The sequence below is a fragment of the Gadus macrocephalus genome, chromosome 17, assembly GCF_031168955.1.
Source record: "Gadus macrocephalus chromosome 17, ASM3116895v1".
Taxonomy (NCBI): domain Eukaryota; kingdom Metazoa; phylum Chordata; class Actinopteri; order Gadiformes; family Gadidae; genus Gadus; species Gadus macrocephalus.
This window is the reverse complement of record NC_082398.1, coordinates 5975109-5996800: the sequence shown is the minus strand read 5'-3', so window position 1 is coordinate 5996800 and position 21692 is coordinate 5975109. Positions and strand designations below refer to the sequence as shown.

The 21692-nt window shown below is 48.0% G+C and overlaps 1 protein-coding gene across 6 annotated transcripts; it reads right to left on the bottom strand.

Moving 5' to 3' along the window:
• Positions 1 to 39: 39 nt before the first annotated feature.
• On the bottom strand, positions 40 to 21603 carry map4k2 (mitogen-activated protein kinase kinase kinase kinase 2). 6 transcript variants are annotated; one of them, XM_060076935.1, is made up of 33 exons: positions 21402 to 21602; positions 21206 to 21299; positions 18932 to 18989; positions 18727 to 18817; positions 18231 to 18295; positions 17719 to 17774; positions 17554 to 17601; positions 17366 to 17408; positions 16843 to 16915; positions 16229 to 16360; positions 14812 to 14874; positions 14588 to 14669; positions 13171 to 13284; positions 12135 to 12213; positions 10917 to 10969; positions 10408 to 10460; positions 10102 to 10140; positions 9590 to 9623; positions 9184 to 9382; positions 8480 to 8655; positions 8203 to 8244; positions 7556 to 7640; positions 6900 to 6979; positions 6516 to 6576; positions 6107 to 6230; positions 5727 to 5788; positions 3255 to 3358; positions 2812 to 2980; positions 2484 to 2552; positions 2293 to 2379; positions 2078 to 2148; positions 1575 to 1630; positions 40 to 1424 (listed from the first exon to the last, which is right to left on the bottom strand). In XM_060076935.1, exons 2-33 carry the CDS (start codon positions 21296 to 21298, stop codon positions 1337 to 1339), a joined length of 2649 nt encoding a protein of 882 aa, XP_059932918.1. In that variant the 5' UTR covers position 21299; positions 21402 to 21602; the 3' UTR covers positions 40 to 1336. The 6 variants fall into 6 exon arrangements, with proteins under 6 accessions (XP_059932918.1, XP_059932920.1, XP_059932921.1 ...); XM_060076937.1 differs by having other exon boundaries at positions 10408 to 10457; positions 21206 to 21602; XM_060076938.1 differs by having other exon boundaries at positions 9196 to 9382; positions 21206 to 21601.
• Between the last annotated feature and the right edge of the window lie 89 nt (positions 21604 to 21692).

Genomic DNA, 21692 nt, shown 5'->3' with positions numbered 1-21692 from the left:
CATATCCATAAGTAAGTATTCATGTCGGAAAAAATCACGAACAATTACATATAATTTAATGACATGTATATAATGAAGCAGCAGCTGCAGCAGGGAGGTGGTCCTGCATTAATGGAGGCTGCGGTGCGGCACTCCTAGGACCGCACTTCTAGGACCCTGGTTCTTCTTGAGCTTGAACGTGATGGAACCCATCACGCAGTGATAATTACAACTTAAACATCTGTAACCTAATACCTAAACTCAACCATCTCTAACATGATTTCTAAACTAAACCATCTTAACAGCAACAATTAAAAATATATCAATGTTGATCTTTACCAACGCAATCCATTTGAAATTGAACCCGCCTTCACCGACGCGTCTTAGATCGTCTGTGGCGATTATATGTAATTGTTTTAGCATTTGGGAATTCAGATCGTTGGGAAGTATGATGAAAGTTTCTTGTTTTGTTACATAAATAGCGGTTATGTAATAAATCATCTTATTTGAATAATGCAAACGACAAACCAAAAGCTTAGTTAAAATAACACATATTCAATGTCCACTTCATTTAAATATTACAACATGTTTAAGCTTTATCTGAACTCACTATCATTTGCAATGTTGATCAGTTATAGCATTGAATATGTGTGCTATTTCAGTAGTCCCACTGTTCTCTTCAGTTATGCAAATACCAACACATTAAATTAAAAAAATAACGATATACATATTTTGTCTTTCAAGTATCTCTCAGGAAAGAATGGTTATTTACGTCACCTCAGACATAAATATGACACACTGACACAAAGATTTAAGGTAGTGAATATCATTAGTCTTCAAACTTAGTCAAGCTTGCAGTATGCTACTTGACTTTTAGCACTATATCTCTAAGGCATTTATATCCCAATCTTGTGCATTTTTAAGGGATTGATACGTTTTTGAGTAGAAAAGTAGAAAAAAAAAGTTCACTTGAATTATCCACTTCATATACCTGAAACCACATTTATCTTGTTTTAATCACCAGGAAAGAATGATAATGCTGTATGCGCGTGTGTGTCTGCATGAAAAGTCAATTGAGCCTTTATTAGTGTGTGTGTGTGTGTGTGTGTGTGTGTGTGTGTGTGTGTGTGTGTGTGTGTGTGTGTGTGTGTGTGTGTAAACTAACGTTATAATATCAATCAACAGAGTTTGTGCGTTGACATTCTTGCAAGCTACGTCATTAAAATCACAAAGGGCTTGCTTTTTGCACATGTCTGATGGGAGTTCTTCATAGAATATATGGGAGCGCTGAAAATGTCTTTAATTCATGACCGTTGTTGATAGGGAACGGCTCTTGTCTCACGCCCTCCTCTTCCGCTCAGTAGCTGCTTTCATGACCCGTTAAGATGTAGAGGTTGCTAAACGCATGTGGGTCGTCGGTTGGTGTGCTCTGTAGGATTATATCCCTGCAATGTTCAACACACACACACACACACACACACGCAGACAGACACACAGAAAGACACACAAACGTGAAATTTCCAACAACTCCTTGGGTGAAGACCATAGATTGTACAGATGGTAGGAGATGACACTATCAATGAGTATGAACGTACCTGTTTGTGCCCAACACTCTGAACAGGCGAGTGTTGTCTGTGATTTCCTGTGTAACCTGCAAATAGAGAGATAAGTATCGGAGTTCAAATCCCCATTGGTCATTGATATAGAAGACCCATAGCCCTCAAACTGTTAGATTGACAAATATAATGCAGCCATGGCTAGGGAATGCATAGCAAATGGGAGCAGGTATATTAGCCTAATGGCTCATAAAACATAGTCCTTGGTAAACACACAGACACAAACTTCGTCAAAGACAAAGGGAATCTTAAGGAGGAATGGACCAGTATTAAACAGCAATGAGATCCTAGAAGGATTGCATTTATAATGTTTTCATCCTTACATCCATGTTTCCTTTGAATTGTTCAAATTTCTGTCAGTTATATCAGATTTGCTCTAAGCCGATCAGAGCATTAATAATTACTTGTATACATAAGTTTTGTAATACAGATGCAGCATATGAAATATATATATTTACTCATAATGATGGATGCACCGTTACCTCATTTGAATGAAGACTTCTTCCTTTCAGCCCGTGTTTCCAGAACGCCAGAATGCTGTCCTGTAAACAAACTATCCAAACACAAGACATCCCCATAAGAGGTAACAGTAGGGGAAATGCTTTAGATGTTAATGTAAATATTGCGTAATATGGCGGATTTCATAATGTTGAAATTTAACTTAACAGTAATTGACATAAGATATTACTATACACACCTAGTGTGTCGATCGGGAAGTCAAAGACCATCTCATGGGTTAGCTCTTTGGTGGGAAGCCCTTGCAGATTCACAATCTTAACACTTCCTGCCAAAAAGAGAAATAAGACAACATACATGTCAGCTCATGGTGCAGTCCTTTCCTGCAGCCTGCCACATTTGTTTTCCTATTCTAGCGGACTTGATACATACTCTCCAGGGCGATGAGAACCGTGTCTCTGTCCAGCTGTGTCACCTGTCCTGTCTCTACACAGCTGCTCTCTGCAGAGAGAGAGAGAGAGAGAGAGAGAGAGAGAGAGAGAGAGAAGGGGGGGGGGGAAGAGAGAGAGAGAGAGAGAGAGAGAGAGAGAGAGAGAGAGAGAGAGAGAGAGAGAGAGAGAGAGAGAATAAAATGGATCGGATAACAACACTTCTTGGCTGAAGAATGACTTCAGAATGAGTTGATCTGTGCCTAGTTTTAGACAGCCCCTTACAAAATGAATCCAGGCAAAGTAACACAGTGGCGTCTCCATTGACCTACCCGGTGTGTTATTGGGAGTGCCGTTCAGCTCGACTATGTCAAAGTTGAGCTGCGGGTCCGTGGAGGACGTCCTGCTTCGGACCCCGATGCAGAGCTGAGGGAACTCATCCGTCACCAGCACCAGGAGCTCAAAGACGGGCAGGGACTCTGGGAGGGTTATCGCTATGTGCTGAGAGACACAGGTGGGGGGGGGGGGGGGAATGTGGAAGGTTTATTTGATATGAAGAATTAAAAAGGTGTTGTGATCTTGAAATTTATGGTCATAATGCTTGCTGGTGGTCTCTATGCTAGCAGTTGTCATTAGCTTAAACATATTTTGTCTTATTTCACCCAGAATGAAGAATAAAGAAGGCATCGTAATTTTTTTTGGGTGTAGTTTAGGTATTGTGATACATTTGTTGCCGTGTGTGTGTGCGTGTGCGTGTGTGTGTGTGTGTGCAGACCTTTAGTTGCATGAACTTCTGCAGTGGTTCGTACCACAGCAGGAGGACCAGTCCTGACGGCACGGCCCCACAGAGGAAGGTGCTGTCGGTGTAGGGGTTCCTAGCTGCGAGAGAGAGGGATGGGGGTACAGAGAGATCATATTTACCTTCCTGCATCCTCGGGAAACAGCGAAAAGGTGGACTAACTTAACTAGGTTAAAAGATTTGGCCGGTTTGTCAAAACCTCCGGTCAATCGATGATTGTCTAAGTTATGGTCTCATAGCAAGATACAGCTATGGGAGACGCTCAACCCTAGTTTGGATTATAATGGATGTCAATGGCTCGCCAACTGCCCAGTTTCGGAAGGTGTGTCAGGGTGTGGGTGTTTCCCTGTGTTTCCCTCCTGTGTTGATTGCTGTTCCCTCCCCTAATGTGTCTCAGCTGTTCCTCGTTGTGTTTGTTATTTAAGCCCTCGTCTTTCCTTTGTTCCTTGTGCTGTCATTGTGGTTTGCTGTGGTTGTTTGTGGTTGTTAGTCCTGCGTGTCCCGCGTGTCCCGAGTTCCCTGTTGTCTCCCGAGTTCCGAGTTGTCTCCCGAGTTCCCTGATTCCTGTGCCTTAGCCTTTAGGCTTGAATAAAGTGCCGTTTCCTGAGATACCGTCTGCGTTTGGGTCCTACCTGCCTGCATGCACCCGCAGTTCCTTAACAGAATGACAGCACCACTATGGGACCCAGCGGACGCTCAATTTGACCGTAAGTTGGAGGATTTACTAGTCAAGATAAATAAGGCAATAGATCGCTGGGAGGGTTTGGGGGACCACCCGGTTCCTCCTGGTACTCCAGCTCCCGCACCGACTCCGGTCCCCGAGCCCTGTCCTGTTCCTGAGCCCACTCCTAGCCTTCCAGAGGGGGACCGGCCTCTTCGCCTGCTTGAGGTGGTCCGCCCTCCGCTCCTGCCTGAGGGGGCCCGCCCTCCAGACCGTCCAGGGGAGGCACGCCCTCCGCTCCTGCCTGTGGGGGCCCTCCTCCACTCCTTCCCGAGGGGGGTTCCCCTTCAAGGCCTTCCACCAGAGGGGACCCGCCCTCTACCCTGTCCACCAGAGGGGACCCGCCCTCTACCTGGCCTGCCTCCTGAGGGGACCCGCCCTCTACCTGGCCTGCCTCCTGAGGGGACCCGCCCTCTACCTGGCCTTCCTCCTGAGGGGACCCGCCCTCTACCTGGCCTTCCTCCTGAGGGGACCCGCCCTCTACCTGGCCTTCCTCCTGAGGGGACCCGCCCTCTACCCTGTCCACCAGAGGGGACCCGCCCTCTACCTGGCCTGCCTCCTGAGGGGACCCGCCCTCTACCTGGCCTTCCTCCTGAGGGGACCCGCCCTCTACCTGGCCTTCCTCCTGAGGGGACCCGCCCTCTACCTGGCCTTCCTCCTGAGGGGACCCGCCCTCTACCTGGCCTTCCTCCTGAGGGGACCCGCCCTCTACCTGGCCTTCCTCCTGAGGGGACCCGCCCTCTACCTGGCCTCCCTCTTGAGGGGACCCGCCCTCTACCTGGCCTGCCTCCTGAGGGGACCCGCCCTCTACCGGGCCTTCCTCCTGAGGGGACCCGCCCTCTACCGGGCCTCCCTCTTGAGGGGACCCGCCCTCTACCTCGCCTTCGCCGGCCTCCTGAAGGGTTCCGCCTTCACCGCTGCCGGCCTTCTGAGGGGGTTCTGTGCCACTGCAGGTCTCCTGAGGGACTGAGCCCTCATCGTCCTTACCGCCGGCCTCCTGAAGGGTTCCGCCTTCACTCTGCCTCTGCTTGCCCCCCAGGCCGTCCGCCTGAGGCTCCCTGCCATGCCCTGGGGCAGTTTTCTGGCCGCCCGCCTGACGTCCCTCGGCTCTGCCGCAGTCCATTTTTTTTTTTTGATTCCCCCCTCCTGGCGCCCCTCCACCCACCCGTTTTGGGTTTGACTTTCTTTGCTTGTCGTGGGTCGCCTGGGAGTCGACCCTTAAGGGGGGGGTACTGTCAGGGTGTGGGTGTTTCCCTGTGTTTCCCTCCTGTGTTGATTGCTGTTCCCTCCCCTAATGTGTCTCAGCTGTTCCTCGTTGTGTTTGTTATTTAAGCCCTCGTCTTTCCTTTGTTCCTTGTGCTGTCATTGTGGTTTGCTGTGGTTGTTTGTGGTTGTTAGTCCTGCGTGTCCCGAGTTCCCTGTTGTCTCCCGAGTTCCCTGTTGTCTCCCGAGTTCCCTGTTGTCTCCCGAGTTCCGAGTTGTCTCCCGAGTTCCCTGATTCCTGTGCCTTAGCCTTTAGGCTTGAATAAAGTGCCGTTTCCTGAGATACCGTCTGCGTTTGGGTCCTGCCTGCATGCACCCGCAGTTCCCTAACAAGGTGTCTAGTGGAACAAAACTCATGGCTGAGTTATTGCTGGACACAGACAATGTCGATAATTGACCGTAAGTCTTAACAAAGCGGCCCAATCCTTTGGTGAAGTCTGCCCTGAAGCTCGGCCCACACTCACCAACGCCACACCTCCTGCAGCCTTTAGTGTCTGGTATCTTCACTGAGATGGCATACTTCCTACTGTGGTAGAAAAGGACAGAGAGTCACAATCACTTCAGACCCAGAAACTAAGAAAAGTAAATGTAATGAATTATCCACCCTGCCTAGGTTCAAGCTAATATTATTCCTATTCTTATTATTCTGAATTCATTATAAGAGGACCTACAAATCAGCACTGTGACCCCGAGCAACACTAGCTGTACGAGTGCAGGTATGGAGCCAAAAAACATGGCAGGGCTTTTGTCTATTTCTATATATTCTCCCAGATTGGACGTCCTCAATGAGCTCCTCGTGGAGGAAGGCCTGAGCTACGTCTGCGAGTCCCCGGGCTCCACCCACCCGGGGCCGATCCTCTCGCTGAGCCGGTGGGTCCCCAGCGACAGGCTCCCGTGTCTCCTCAGCTGCTGGCCCCGCTGCCCGAACAGGGCCACCAGACTGTGGGAGTACAGCTGGGTGGACCTCCCTGGAGGACGAGAGAGAGAGAGAGAGAGAGAGAGAGACAAAGACAGGTAGAGAGAGACAGTAATAACATGAGAGACTATAATATGAGAGAGAGACAGTTATAACATGAGAGACAGTAATAACACGAGAGAGTGAGAGAAAAAGTGAAAGAGAGAGAGAGACAGAGATAATATGAGAGAGAGACAGTGATAACATGTGAGAGAGTGATAATATGAGAGTGAGTGAGTGAGTGAGTGAGAGAGAGAGAGAATACTTTAGGTGATCTCTGATAGGTGGAGCTCTCTACCTGATACAGACATCAACACGTTGTTCATCACATAGAGCCACGTGCAGCGCTGGGGGAGCAGCTGTGGGGAGAGAGAGAGAGAGGGAGAGCGAGAGAGCGAGAGCGAGAGAGCGAGAGCGAGAGAGAGAGAGAGAGAGAGCGAGAGAGCGAGAGCTCAGCTACAAGAAGGGAACCGAACCCGACTCAACAACCGCTGCTCAGACATGAATAGTGATGTAACACACTATTCATGTCTGATGGGCTCGTACAGAGGCCTATTTGATTCAACCAATCAGGACGCCATCGCCATTGCATTGGCACAACCTCACCGAATACAGCGCCGCTGTCTGTATTACTCTGGAGGTGCACTGTGGAGCTGTACATGCAATGTGTTGTATCGCATACCTTTTCTAGTGTGTCTTCGTGAAGCTCATTGAGGTTTAGTGTGTAGACACCCTCTTCTGCCCCCAGTATGAGGTACTGATCTGGATTGAAAAGGGATGTGGAAAACAGGGCTGTAAGTGGGCATGTCATGCTTTCGGTCACAAAACCACATTTCCTTTTTCTTTGGTATTCCCACAAAGGGCTTGTTTATAATAAACCGATGACAACCCACCCTAGGAGGGTATATACAGTGCACTACTTAGACTCCCTGTGTGGGTTTCTCTTCTTTGTCTTACGGGACCCACATTGTAGTGCATATAGGTTCCAGTTTATACGCTCTCGCTTCCCCAAGTGCACACAGGTTCCTCGTGCGCCTGTACGTCTGCCCATGCACACGGCAGAGGGTGTTGTCGCTAGTAGTAGTAGAAGTGGTACCAATCCCCAAAGGGCCGATCACACAGAACAGCGTTCACAACCACCAGTGTTTCCCTACGGTTCAAGAAGCGCCCGTGTGCTGCGCTTCATGTTTTTATGGTGAGTTCGAATAGGTTCAGCGCATTTTCAGCTCCGCGACAAGAAGTTAGTATGCCAGTTAGTGCGGTGCTGCTCTGTGTGTGATCGTACCCCCCCGGACCCGTTCTGGGGCCCGGCGGGACCTCGGGAACCTGGGGGCCTACCTCTGGTCTTGGGCAGGATCCAGGTGACGGCACAGTGGATCTTCAGAGGACAACCGTTGAACACTTTAGAGAAACACGCGCCCATCTGTGAAGACCAACCATGGGATGAATGCATTCGAACGTACGGGCGTGGATGGTTTTGCCACCATTGGTTTGGTATGGGGCGAACCGTTTGCTATGAGTCTGATTTGAACTGAAAAAAGGTGCGGTAGGTAAGATCTCAGAGTTGTAGAGAGAGGGAGCAGAAAAGAGAAGGAGAAAGCCCCCTCCCTCGCTTTGGTTCTCTGCCATTGAGAAGTGTTGCGTGTCACACACCTTGACAGGTGATGTGGATTCACTGAACCAATGAGGGAAGAGATGCCCTGATCGGTAGGAAATCAGCTGGGAGCAGACAGAATCCGAAAGCAGGCACAGTTAACTCGAAACAGGCCGTACATTTCACCCACAAATAGCTGACGGGTGGCTCTGCCATTACTAACAAACCGAATCATAGCCCTTGAATCTTACCTACAGCACCGTTAATGGCTAGTGATTCGATAGCTGAAAGTCTCCCTTTGGCCCCTGAGATGTGTTGTTGTTGGTTATTTAAATTCACCCATGCATGGCAGTCGATGGGACTGGTGTTTTGGTTAAGATGTCACACTTACATGGACTTGAGGTGTTGGGGGCAGTCCATGCCAGTCTGCTTTCTGCAGAATTAGAAAAGGTTACATATAGTAATGGAGGTAAGGGTTATAAGACCACAGCGGTGTTGATCTCAGAGGAACTATAAGATCAGTGTCTGTCGTCCGTCAGTACGGTTAAAAATAAAATCAATCAATCAGTAGTCATTAGTTTTTATTACTAGCTGAAAACCACCGGTGGCTCACCCACTAAGCCTACTGCCACTAGGACCCAGCAGGCCCCCACTGCAGCCGTACTCACAGAGTCCTCCGTCTTCTTCCTCAGGGTGCTCCATTCGGGGGAGAGGGGCGTCTCCCGTTTAGGAGCCGCCGCAACGACCTCCGCCTTCTTCTCCGCCAACACGGCGTCCAACACGGGCAGACACGGGTCACTGCCTCGCTGTCGCACGTCCTGGGTGGCCGAGTACCTGGCCAGGCCTGGTGGAGATGACGGGGGCGGGGGGGGGGGGACAGGAGGACGGATGTGATGAGAGAGATTTGATTTGGGTGACAGGAGCAGAAAGCACAGGGCGACAGGAGATATGGAAGAGAGCTCATCTCGCTCTCTCTGTCTTCTGCTCCCTCTCTTTCCGAGTCTCACCTACAGCAGCTGTATAGTGCGCCACCGTCAGCATCTTACGTCATGGAATAATCCAAAACGTATTGATTCATTGATCGATTCCTTATTGGTTTTATTTGAAGTGTACGAAATCCTTACAAATAGACGTGCGGTGTAACGTGGCCCATGTGTACAGCAGCGCCTCAGCCCATAGAGTGCAGGGTGTAGTCAAAGCAATTTTAACGATAAACTATTACTTCTGCTGTTTTTTTATTGGCACCATGTACAGTCCTATCCGGTCGGCAGCTTTGTTTTTATCCTTTTGAAAACACAGGAACATGTCCACCCTATGACCTTCGCTTATCTATGGGAAGACTTTTATTGTGAAGGGGTCATCCGGGCCGTACCATTTAACTCACCGGGGGAGGAGCCGGCGCTGGAGGTGGAGCTGGAGGCCACGGCCGAGCCAGGACCCAGGGTGCAGCTGGGCCTGGACGTCATGTCCTCCTGGTCCACCACGTCAGGGATCAGGCAGCTGAAGGCCGGGAGGGACGCAGTGGTGGGGCTGAACAACACACTCTTCCTGCCGGCCTGACCACTGCCCCCCTGGGAGGGACAGATCCAACATCAGTTTCAGCTGCTCACTCTTTTTTATTGATTATGAGTCATAAGAATAAAACCCAGCTACCCAAGACTAAATTACAACCAGGGAATTATTAGATTTTTTTGTTTCATTAATTGATGAAAGAAAAAAAACGTTAATTTCGAGCAAAAGTGATCACAGGTCGAATCAGGAAACAATTTCACACTTACGTCGCTAGGTGGCGCCCTCCGAATGGTTAAGCTTCTGAAAGACAGTGACGTTTCTGAATGAGACGGCTGTATGATGTCGTTGTTGCAAAGAGTCACATAAACAAACGTAAATCCATCTGCTGTGTAGCCACATCAAATTAAACAAGCCGGGCGATCGGGCAGAAGGAACAAAAAACCACAGGTCAAAAAACAACACAAAAAAACTGACAAAAGCAACAAACACAAGCGCAATAAGCCCAAGACCATAACCAGTGGGTTTTATGGAACAAATAAAGTCTGCTTCGAATGTCCTAGGCCTATAATCAGTGTGATTGGTCACAAAAATAAAAAAACGTATTATTTCCAAACCACTGATGATGATGTTGGTGTCAAAGGTTGTTTAATCATTCATTGAACGCTGAATCATTTTCATGAATGAATGAATGGAGGATGGGGAGTAATGAATGGGCGAGAGCGGGTGGGGGGGGGGGGGGGGGGGGGCGTTGCTGGAGGCCGGTGACCCAGGGGCCTACCTCAGCTGAAGAGCCTCTTCCACACATTCCAACAGGCTCCTGCAAACAGGAAGACCTGGTGTTTATCAGACTAGTAGGCCTCACTTCCACCACCACAATAGAAGGGGAGGAGCCTCTTTCTGATCAACAACCCGAGCCTAAAAATACTAGGCTTTCTGTCAGGGCTCTGGAGAAAGGGGGGGGGGGGGTCGCATGTTGTCGTTGCTGTGGAAGTTGTTGTCGTTTTGTCCGTGGTTTTACAAGCACCTGGTTCTTTGGTTGATTTGAGAGATTGATCCTTACGTATTTGGTCGTTGGTTAACTTACGGTGACGTGTCTTCCTCCCCGGAGAGACTCCAGTCGTCGTCGTAGCGTCCCTGCTAAAGAAAGACATGTCTGGTCTATTATCCGAGCACGAGCGACATTGCAATACCAGCCATGATCGAAGGGTCGGTCAAGTCCCCCAAACAAATATTTTGTCAGTTCAAACATTTCTGTTTGGTTGGTGTTGGGGAACATTTCTATGATACTTTTGAATATAAAGTTGTTAAACTGGTGTGAAATATGAGGGGTCTGCCACTCTTGGGCTACAAACTCTTTTCCACAGCAGTAGTTTGCCATTGGCCGTGCATCCTTGCTCGAGCGGGAGTGACAACGCCCCTCACACTTCCTCCTGTTAAACCCAACGTTTATTCAGATAGCTTCATGGCTTCTTTAGTTTTTTTTGCCTCAGATCACAATTTCTTAGTCTCCCGGGCTGAAGGTCTCCAGCTAAAACGGACGGGTTGATTTTACTCTTTAACAAGCCAATACTTTGGTTCATTTCAGTCCCTTACCAGCTCGGGATCTGTCACCTTTCGGAGCGGGGGCCCGAACTTGACTTGGTCGACTGTAAAGAAAGAAAATTGTGAAGAAAAAATTAGTAATGTATCATACAAGAATAATGTGTCTTTGTGGAGCAGTGTGGATTCATATTATTTCCCCAGTCGATCCAATATGCGTTCACTCTTCAAGTGCAATGGATTAGCAATAGACCCCCCACTGCCCCCAAGAATAGCAGGCTCCTACATAATTCACGTCGAGGTCAATAACAAGTAAAGCATGTGCCAAACTACTTTTGCTCAGAACACAATAATGCTTGCTACACAGTCTATCTGCATCAATGTCAGAAACCAGCTCATATATCCAATGCCATTCTATTATTATGAGTGTTTTGAGTTCTGACACTATCCTGCTGGGCCTCCAAGCCTTCGTGCCGGTCAGTGCATGCTCTTCCATGGCACAACACATATAAACGTCGCTTGGTGTGTCCCCCTGAAGAAGAGTGGAGGACATTGTACAGCAGGGCACGTCGTATGCGCTGCTGTAAAAATCTCCATAATATCATCCGGGACAATAGCTTCTCAGTCGTGACCCCCCCCACGGCTATGTCGCCGGCGTCGCCCATCTTGGACCTCCCCCCCACTCATTCTTCGGCCCATCTCCACCACATGTGTGGGCTAACATGCCATGTGGACAGATTCGTGCACACTGGCATCTCTGTGCGGGCTAAGCACTGGCCAGCCCAGTGACTTCACAGGCCCTCTCCAAGCTCTGCGTCAATGGCTCTGCTTGTGGCCTCGCAACGGCTTCCAAGTGGTGGCCGGTGTTTGAAGATCGCACTTCTCTGATCGTTGTTGAAGTCAGCCTCCATTTAAGGGCTTGCATACTCTCACACTTGCTTTCTTGTTTGTGTGTGGAAACGAGAGGCGCTTTGGTTGCTTTGGTCCTGCAATAATAGGCCGGGTATGCGAGCCTCCTCTCCGATACCATATTGATGATGTGCTCGTAGTGTGGATATGATACTGCATCATTACTGATTAACACCCTTTGACCTTTGGAAATGTGCGCTTTATAGCTAGAATCCATAACTTGTGTTTCGTGTGTGTGTGTGTGTGTGTGTGTGTGTGTGTGTGTGTGTGTGTGTGTGTGTGTGTGTGTGTGTGTGTGTGTGTGTGTGTGTGTGTGTGTGTGTGTGTGTGTGTGTGTGTGTGTGTGTGTGTGTGTGTGCTCACACTGCTCCTCAGACAGAGTTCTCTCCACAGCCAGGTGTTTCCCTGCTGACTGGATCTTGTCTGGTGCAGCTTCCCCAATCTGCAACAATAGAAAATGCACAATAAGTACCATATGCACTGCAAGATATGAGAAATGCAACATCTCAAAGCTTCGGTTCATGTCACTCATGTGACTCTTTTGGGGGTAAAACCAAGCATTTGGGCAACCTCAAAAATGATGACCATACAGACATGGTTCTATGCTGACCCTCCGAAATTTGAGTTCTGCAGTTTTTGTTTTTTTTACAGAACGCCTGCTACAGTTCTGGCTGATATTACCAAACCTTGATTCATTCAGAGTCTCTGGCCTACGTCAGAGTAAAAATATGTTTCTGTTGGTTTCATCAAAACATTTCACACCTCTCGCGCACAGGAAGACCTCTACGCTTACTGAGGTTAAACACAGGATCTATCACTCTTTAAAAATAATTGTTGTATCGTTCATAAATTGCGGGCCCCACGGGGCAGCATAGTCAGTGGCTAGAGACAGCCGTCTCTGGCCTCACGTGTCATAATCTACCCATCAGTACTTCCTCTCTGCTGCAAACTTTGGGACATGGGTGACCCAGCATTGTTCCAACGTGACAACGTCGCTTTGGTGGTAAAGTTCAGAATGGGGTAGTTTCGATGAACCAAACTCATCAGTTGTGACAGTAGGCCAATGGGTCCAGTGCTGATCCTGACTGTATCTTAACAATACAAAGGACAACTGGTGATTAACTCTTGAACAGGAGAAGGAGAAGGAGGAGGAGGAGACCTGATAACCAGCAGGATTAGGCAGATAACAATCAATCTAATATTTGATCTACTACCTAATACAAAATGAAGAAAATACAAACCAACTTCATTTCTGATTCCTATAAATCCCTACTAGGAAGAGGAAAGGATCCAAAGGGAAAGGAAGGGAAGGGAAGAAAAGGAAGGGAGTGTCAAGGAAAGGAACGTGAAGAGAAGGAAGGGAAAGGGAAGAAAGGGAAAAGGACCAGGACGGACGGACCTCCAGCTCGCCGTCGTCCATGCTGTGGGCCGCGGGGTGGAGCTCGGGGTGGTTGACCGTGTCCAGCAACTCGATCACCAGGTTACGCGTCAACAGCTGCGTCACAAAGGGATGCTGAGGGAGAGAGAGGTCAGAGGTCAGACACGGTGAGGGAGGCTCGGGGAGTCAGAGACATGGTCAGGGAGGTTGGAGGAGACACAGGTCAGGCATGGTGAGCAGACAGAGGTCAGAGGTCAGGCATGGTGAGCAGACAGAGGTCAGAGGTCAGACATGGTGAGGAGACAGAGGTCAGACATGGTGAGGAGACAGAGGTCAGAGGTCAGACATGGTGAGGAGACAGAGGTCAAGAGGTCATACAAGGCGAGGGAGGCTGGAGAAGACAGAGACGTGTGAGGGATGGTCCACGACACAATCCCCGTCCAATCCAAAACATGCACCAACCCATTGGCCGAGAAAACAAATATATGCAAAATACCCGACATCTTTAAAATTAAGTTGTGGGTTTGGTAGTGCGGGCGAGGCAGTTGAAATATATTCATAGATATCCATTGTTAACAATGCTAAAGGCGTAACATATCCTCAATTTCATTCATCTTTTTTTTTTTTTAAGAGACCTTCAAGAGCATGTTCGGTTTGACTCGATCTCAGCCCGAAGCACAGATTCGGTTTGTTCGGGCTGGACTGTGAACCGTGTTAACAAAGGCAGCTGCAGCTGCAGCGTTTAAGTGGAGGGGAGCCACAGCAACACATGACATCAAACAGCATGCCCTATAATGATAATGAGCCCCCCCGCTGGCGTGGGGAGAGAGAGAGAGAGAGAGAGAGAGAGAGAGAGAGAGAGAGAGAGAGAGAGAGAGAGAGAGAGAGAGAGAGACAGAGAGACAGAGAGAGACAGAGAGAGAGAGAGAGAGAGAGAGAGAGAGAGAGACAGAGACAGAGACAGAGACCGAGAGAGGGAGAGGGAGAGGGAGAGAGAGACAGAGACAGAGACAGAGACAGAGACGGAGACGGAGACGGAGAGGGAGAGAGAGAGAGAGAGAGAGAGAGAGACAGAGACAGAGAGACAGAGAGAGAGAGAGAGAGAGAGAGACAGAGACAGAGAGAGAGAGAAAGAGACAGAGACAGAGACAGAGACAGAGAGACAGAGAGAGAGAGAGAGAGAGAGAGAGAGAGAGAGAGAGAGAGAGAGAGAGAGAGAGAGAGAGAGAGAGAGGGAGAGGGAGAGAGAGACAGAGACAGAGACAGAGACAGAGACAGAGAGAGAGAGACAGAGACAGAGAGAGAGACAGAGACAGAGACAGAGACAGAGACAGAGACAGAGACAGAGACAGAGACAGAGAGAGGGAGAGGGAGAGGGAGAGGGAGAGGGAGAGGGAGAGAGAGGGAGAGAGAGAGAGAGAGAGAGAGAGAGATTCACCTGCAGTAGAGTCTCAGCCGAGGGCCTCTTGCGGGTGCTTTTAATAAGAGACATCTTGACAAAACTATGGAACCCTGAAGACCTGCGGAGACAGGAGAGTGACAGGGTCGCATCGGGAGGGCAGGCATGGAAGATACCGGAACAAGGGAGAGAGAGGGACGCGGGGGAACATGTATACGTGAGGGTGGAATGTACATATATTTCACGTGAACTGTTCATCTTACCACAGGGTTTTGTCCTTCAGTCTTGGTGGCTGGAAGCTGCTTTTGGACATCAGCATAAGTGCTCTGAAACATATTGTTAAATGTCACCGAGCTGAAAACCAGTTCAACACTTTACATGACGCCACTGCGGACCGGGCCGCTTTGAATACAGAGACACCCGTTTGACTTAACCCTTCTGAAGCTAGCCAGCTCCAGTCATGTATCTCTTAAAAGGTATGGGCGTTTGTTCAGACCCCGGGTGCATTGCTGACATTGTCGATGTTGAGATGTTAATCAGCAATGGGTTCTCACCCCCTACTGCGGCGTCGACGCGTTCCAAACCTGGGCATTTTGGCGAGCCATTATATTCCAAACCAGTATTTAGCAGCTCCCGTAGCCGTGTCTCGGTTTGTCCAACACAATGAATCAGATATGAACCACTCTGGCTAGGGAGCAGCCTCCAATGCTCCCCACAAACAAACAGCTCTATTTGATGGATGTTAGTGGCCCTGTGTTGGACACGTCGACACCATGAGGGGCTGAGTTGAACCTAAATCTGAGCTGATTTAAATCTTGACATAGACAAGGTAAACAATAGGGGGGGGGGGGGGGGGGGGGGGCAAGCATCAAATAGCCAAGCATCAAGTTAGGCTATTTTCTGATATGAGAGTACTGCATCATAAGACTGTGTGAAACGTTGCCGTCTGCACGTCGTGGATACGTTTTAAGAACGGGTCTGCGCCACCAGCTCCTGCCCATGTCCTTGACCAAGGCACTGGACTTAAATAGGAGGTTTGTCCCCGGGCGCTGCGCTGTCCTGTACCGCACTGCCCAATACAATATAACAGATTGAAGGAGAGGAAATTTGACGGGAGCATAGGACATATTTTGCAAAAAAAAAAACTAAGTTGGACGGATAGATATTTTTATCGTAGGCAGCTCATGCTAACTACCGTGGCTTTAGATCAGGGGTGGCCGATACCGTGCCAGCCAGCGGGCACCTGGTCGCTCGCTGGCACCCTGTGAGTCGCCCGCGGGGCGTCTTCTAGGGGCTGGGCATTTTGACCTTCTTTTCTAATCAATAACACTTGCATTGATGTCGATTTGATGGCAATGACAACATTGAATGTACTGTATAATTGTAATAAGGTTTTGTGAACTATGACCTTGTCTGGCAAGTTCAATGTCGCACGCACTCTTTGCTGAGACAAGCCGTGCATCTCTGGTTATTCAGGTAGTTTGTATCAAACAAGTAGAGTAGCCCTTCGTGTTACTCAGTACGCTTGAAGTAGCTCTCAGGTTTAAAAAGGTTGGTGACCCCTGCTTTAGATGGATAGTTCAAAACACCTTCCAGTGACTTAACAAAGCCCGAGTCCTGGGGGTCCCTCAGGGCACCCCGGCTGGCCGTGGCTCAGGTGGTGGCCGCGTGCGCACTCACCTCATGGGGTGCAGCTCGAACATGGGGGGCTGGAGCTCCGCCAGCTCGATGGCCGTGATGCCCACCGCCCAGATGTCACACAGGTGGTTGTACCCGCCCTTCTTCTCCACCGCCGCCACCTCGGGCGCCATCCTAGACGCACGCGTTAACGTTAACGTAGAAAGAGAAGAAGGAGAAGGCACTCATTGGTTGGGTGATGAACTCAGTGGTGGATGGTAAGAAAATGACGTGGGGGAGATTAAATCAAACCCTTATTGGGGAGACTTTACATTAAGGGTAGATTAGTAAACCATCAATTAACATTAGTTAATGCCCCAATAGGCATTAACGAACAGTTAACTTATAGCCTAGTAATCATTTACTAATGGGGTTCATGTTAACTAAGATACAAAAGTTAATTAGGTATTATATACAAGGTATTGGTACTTTATTTCACCCTATTATTACCCTTATCCCTATGCTACTGCTTTATAATAATGCTGATTACTGCATCGACTATTGCTGATTAATGGCGAGAGATCCGATAAAATAAATCCGGTATGGATGACATAGTACTCTGTGCAGTTGGTGACAGAGTGGGTGACAGAGTGGGAGAGAGAGACACTTCATCTTACCAGTAAGGCGTTCCTATGAAAGACTTTCTCTTGGCAACTGACGCGCTGATCTCTGCTGCCACCCCGAAATCAGCTGGCAGAGCAGAGAGGAGATTAGTGAGAACCCACAGAGCATGAGATGAAGGGCAGATAAGATGCAGGATGGAAGTACTGCAGCATACTCTCTGGCAATCAGCCACTGCAGTGCAAGAGTGTTTTTGATCCTTCTGTAATCATGTGTGCATGCTCGCTTAAGTACAGAAAGTCACATACCACAAAAACAGTGTGCGTGGGTGTGTGTGTGTGTGTGTGTGTGTGTGTGTTTGTGTCTATGTATGTGTAAGTGTTTGTCTGTGTGTATCTGTGTGTATCTGTGTGTATCTGTGTGTGTGTGTGTGTGTGTGTGTGTGTGTGTTTGTCTGTATGCTTATGTGTATGTGTATGTATAGTATGTGTGTGTCTGTGTGTGTCTGTCTCTGTGTGTGTGTATGTGTGTGTCTGTCTGGGTGTGTGTGTGTGTGTGTGTGTCGTGATCACAACCGACCTAGTTTCACATCTCCTCTCTCAGTCAGGAGGATGTTGGCGCCCTGTGGAGAGACGCTCCGATGAGTACAACCGTCCATCAACAACACGTCACACACACACACACATTCGAGTAGCTCCCACGCCATCCTCACATCGCTGCCATCGCACGGAACGAGCGTTCGGCGTCCAACAAAGCACGACGCTCACCTTTATATCTCTGTGCATCTTGCCCGCTTCGTGCAGGTGATGCAAGCCCTGAAGAGGATAAAGAGGAAACAATCAGTTCCAGGTGGAAACCCTGACAGACCCACAGAGGACCTGGGCTCTCTGGTTGTCTGCTCCTTCTAAATGGCCACTGTGACTGCACCTCACCTGCAGTGTTTCCCGGCAGACGTAGGCTATCTGCTTCTCCTTCAAAGGGCCCGTCACTAGAGGAACACACGCAAACATAAATAGAGCTTACAATGCATCGCTTACTGCGTAGCCGACCACTTATTAAAGGAATCCAAACTTATTTTGTTCTTGTTTATTTGCCTTATGTCTTTTATTTCTCTTCCATTAAATTGGTCCGTTATTGATCAAGCTTGCCTCTGCCACAAACATACAGAGCAGTTCATTTGAGCAACTACTCCCAGAAAAGAATGTTATCCGAAAACCAAAAGTGCTCATTTTTGGTACCGACTGGTACTTTGGTAAAGGCTAAGACCAAATGACAGCTAACCCCAAACCTTAACTCTAGTGTGTAGACAACCCCTCCTTAAAACAAGTCTACACTGCACGGTGTAAAAAAAACCCTGAAAAACAGACACACGCATAGCCTTTGTTATTGTGTGCGACGTGTTTGTGTGCGTGCATGTGTGTGCGTACATGCCGTGTGTGTTTACCCTGGTAAATATCTTGTAGCGACCCTCCCCCACAGAACTCCATGCAGATCCACAGCTTCGTATTCCTGTGGAAGGTGAACGGTCCTCTATCAGCTCTGTTTGACACTTCTTGAACCACACACTGCATGCAGCCCGGAATTTATTCTCAGGCATAGCAGAAGAGTTTCAAATGGGCGAATCATTCTCCCCGGAGGAACATTGTCCATTCATCCACGTGTCACAAATAACAGGGCACTGTTCTACTCAGATTCAAAAACATGTGTATGTCGACTGACTATCGGCTGTCATATCGATTAACACATAGTTGTTGGCTGGGGATTCCCGTCATGATCTACTAAAGGATTCAACTGAAAGATAAAGAGGACTTCATGTTACAGAGGAGACATGCCTGCAAAACACACACACACACACACACACACACATACACACACATGCACGCACACACACGCACGCACACGTAAACAAAATATTCCCTCTTCTACTTCTAATACAGCACCTGTGGTAGCTGCCAAAATAGGCCACAATGTTTTTGTGCTTGCACTCCTTCATCATGGTAATCTCCTGTTGGATGGCTGTGATGTCATCGCCTGAACACAGAGTGAGGTTAGCCAGAGGTGCACACACACACACTTGCTTGTGAGCTTGTGTTGTGTTTCTGATTGATCAAAGTTGAGCCAGGTGAAGGCTTTAGAAGGACATACCAGGGTCCAGTTTGACGATCTTAATGGCCGTCATTTCGGAGGTCTTGATGTTACGGGCCTGTGAATAATAATGCGATGTTACTATTGAAGTCGTGTTATTATATACCGGGGGAAAAGCATTGGAAGCAGCACACGATGGCATATCGTCAATATAAATTGCAAGCCTACCACTCTTATGAATATGAAATAAATAAATATGAAGTAAAAATAAGTACATTGTGATATATCACTGCATAGTTTTCTATTTCTTGCCTTTTTATTCAAATCAAAACACAAAACAAAACCTGTCTGAGATATCATGCAGAGCAAGGTTTTCTTAAAAGGTTGCCCTTGTAGACTGTTCTGCATGTTTCTGTTTGCTACATAGCAAAACCCCAGGGGTCCAGATCTTATCCTGCTTTGTGACATTAGGACAAGGAGGACAAGACTAGGACCTGTAGTGGCTCTGCCTTCCCATCGTGGTCACCTATTGCCACCTGTCCCTGTTTGTATTGTGTTTAAAGTTTTTCCTTTGGACTTTTTCTGTTCCGAGTCCTTTCAATGACAAGTTTCGACACAACAGGGGGACGTCATTTCTCCTCCGTTTCATGAACTCCGAGTCCACTCAGAGGAAGATCAGGAAAAACCTGTGGGCCGGGGGAACTCAAGATAACGTGGAGAAAAACAAAAGAAAGTGGGAGGGGAGGATGTTTGGAGAAATAACCCGCCACATCGTGTTCTAACCATGTTTGTGAGGCGGTCAGGGGATTAGTCATGCCCCTTCTCTCTAATGACTGGCCAAGCCGTGGAATGACACAGTGAGGGATTTTGTTTTTTCATCCCCAGAAAACAAGAGCTAGCGCAGGTTGCTTGTAGTGGCTTGGCTGCATCACCTTCCTGTTTTGCTTCCTGTCGCACAACAGCCAGCACACTTCCTGTGACTGAAAACGTCTGAGGTATTTCTGTAGTACAGGTCCAACTAGTACCGAGTGTAGGCCTACTGAACCCAGCTCTCCTTGAGGATTTGAGGGATATTTGGTCACACAAGCCTAGTTTACCAATTGGTACTGCCCGTAAAACTAAAATTTAAATTAGACTATTGGATTAGCACATAAAAGCAATAGGGTGGTTCTAGCAAGGTAAAAGATAATTGTACACCAACTGGTTGTCACTCACCATCGACCACCACTTCATTGATAAAGGGGAAGTATTTTATTTTTTGTTGTGTTGAAAACGGACGTGTTGCCAATGACTAAAATATGCCAATGAGTGAAAGTGGGGATCATTTTTTCTGTAAATAACGGCGATGTCAGAAATCCACACAGGGTACCAACGCTGTCAGTGTCACACGCCCAGTGGTTTGACCTTTGACCCATCGAGAGACAGCGTCAGAGAGAGAGATTGGTCTTGGATGAGGGGAGGAGATGATGTATTATTGTACAGTCAGAGCAAGGAATGCGACCCAACAATAGATTGCATTGCTTGCTCAAAGGCAAAGAAATATGAGAATGACGACAACCTGTAGCTCGCTTGTGAGATTATTTAGAATGTACTTGAGCCGTACTCCTCAAAGGATTCAAAGTGTTCAATATCAGAGGCTAAATCAGAGATACAAAGAAGACGCAAACTCCTGTTGCTTTAGATTCTGGGCGTTTGGAGAGCAAAGCACATCCTGTAGCCTACCTTTCTTCATCAGAACAAAAACAATAACCTAAATGTTTTGTGGTCAATATTGTAGGACACGATGTATAACCCGGCTGTTTCCAAATGGCCTTATCTTTAAAATAATATTGTACAATTGAGGAGAAAGAGTCCTAGCGTTGATAGTGTCAAGTAGGCTATTGAATGCAATTGCTGTATGATCATCCGTCTCGTTCTAAAATGTCCGGGTTTTAAATATTGCGGGTAAATCTTCATCTGGGCAACTACAATAGTTAATACACAGTTATAGTCATATGGCTCATTAATGCATAATAAAATATATGTTTGCAGCCATCTGACGTCATGTATATTAGAAAAACTCGACCTGAGTTTTTAAAAAATGCGCATTCATTTATTTCACACAGAAAAGTCAACGTCAAATACCGAATAACGAGAAGGGAAAAAAACTTAACGGGGACCTTTCCTGACGAACTAATCAGACATATTGAAGTACTAATAACAGGTCAAAAGAGAAAATCGTGCAACTTTTTGCGGATCGACGTGCTCTGGAACTCTGCATTACGGGTCGTGCACGACCCAGCACGAACATCAGGCGAGCACGAGCACCGCAAGGACCCCGGATCCCCCACTCACCTTGAACACATCTCCGTACGTGCCGCACCCTATTCGATGAATTAATTCATAATCATCCAAGGGGTCGAGGAACGAAACTCCTATTGTATTCATACTTGGGGAGGGAGAAACTAATTAAGTATCCCGATAGTGCTTTAGTCGAGCATCACAATGTTTGCTAATTAAGATAGAGGATGCAGCAGCAGGACGTCTATACCTGACTTAATGACTCATTAGAGCGGACTCAATTACGCTATATTGATCTAGAATACGGACGACTGCGACGACATGATCCTTCTTTCTCCGCCGTTCATGATTGATTAGTCCAAAGCCAGTGTGGCGAGTCGGAGAGCGCTGTAGTCTCTAGAAAACGGGTCCGGAGCTTTCGACTCAATTGCGCATGAGCGAATCAGAGCCTGGGAGCTCGCGCGGTGACACGGCGGTGTACACTTCGCTTCCGACACCTGCGAACTCAGCACAACCCAGTGCCATGTGATCCACGAGCAGA

Bases quoted from the DNA above. Each gene is read 5' to 3' on its own strand.
- map4k2 (XM_060076935.1), bottom strand. From the start codon at position 21,298: ATGAATACAATAGGAGTTTCGTTCCTCGACCCCTTGGATGATTATGAA. The intron at 17,602-17,718 runs GTGAGGTGCAGT...TATCCTCTTCAG, and splicing joins TCTGCCGGGAAACACTGCAG to GGCTTGCATCACCTGCACGA. The intron at 2,981-3,254 runs GTCTGCACACAC...TGTGTCTCTCAG, and splicing joins AGAAGTTCATGCAACTAAAG to CACATAGCGATAACCCTCCC.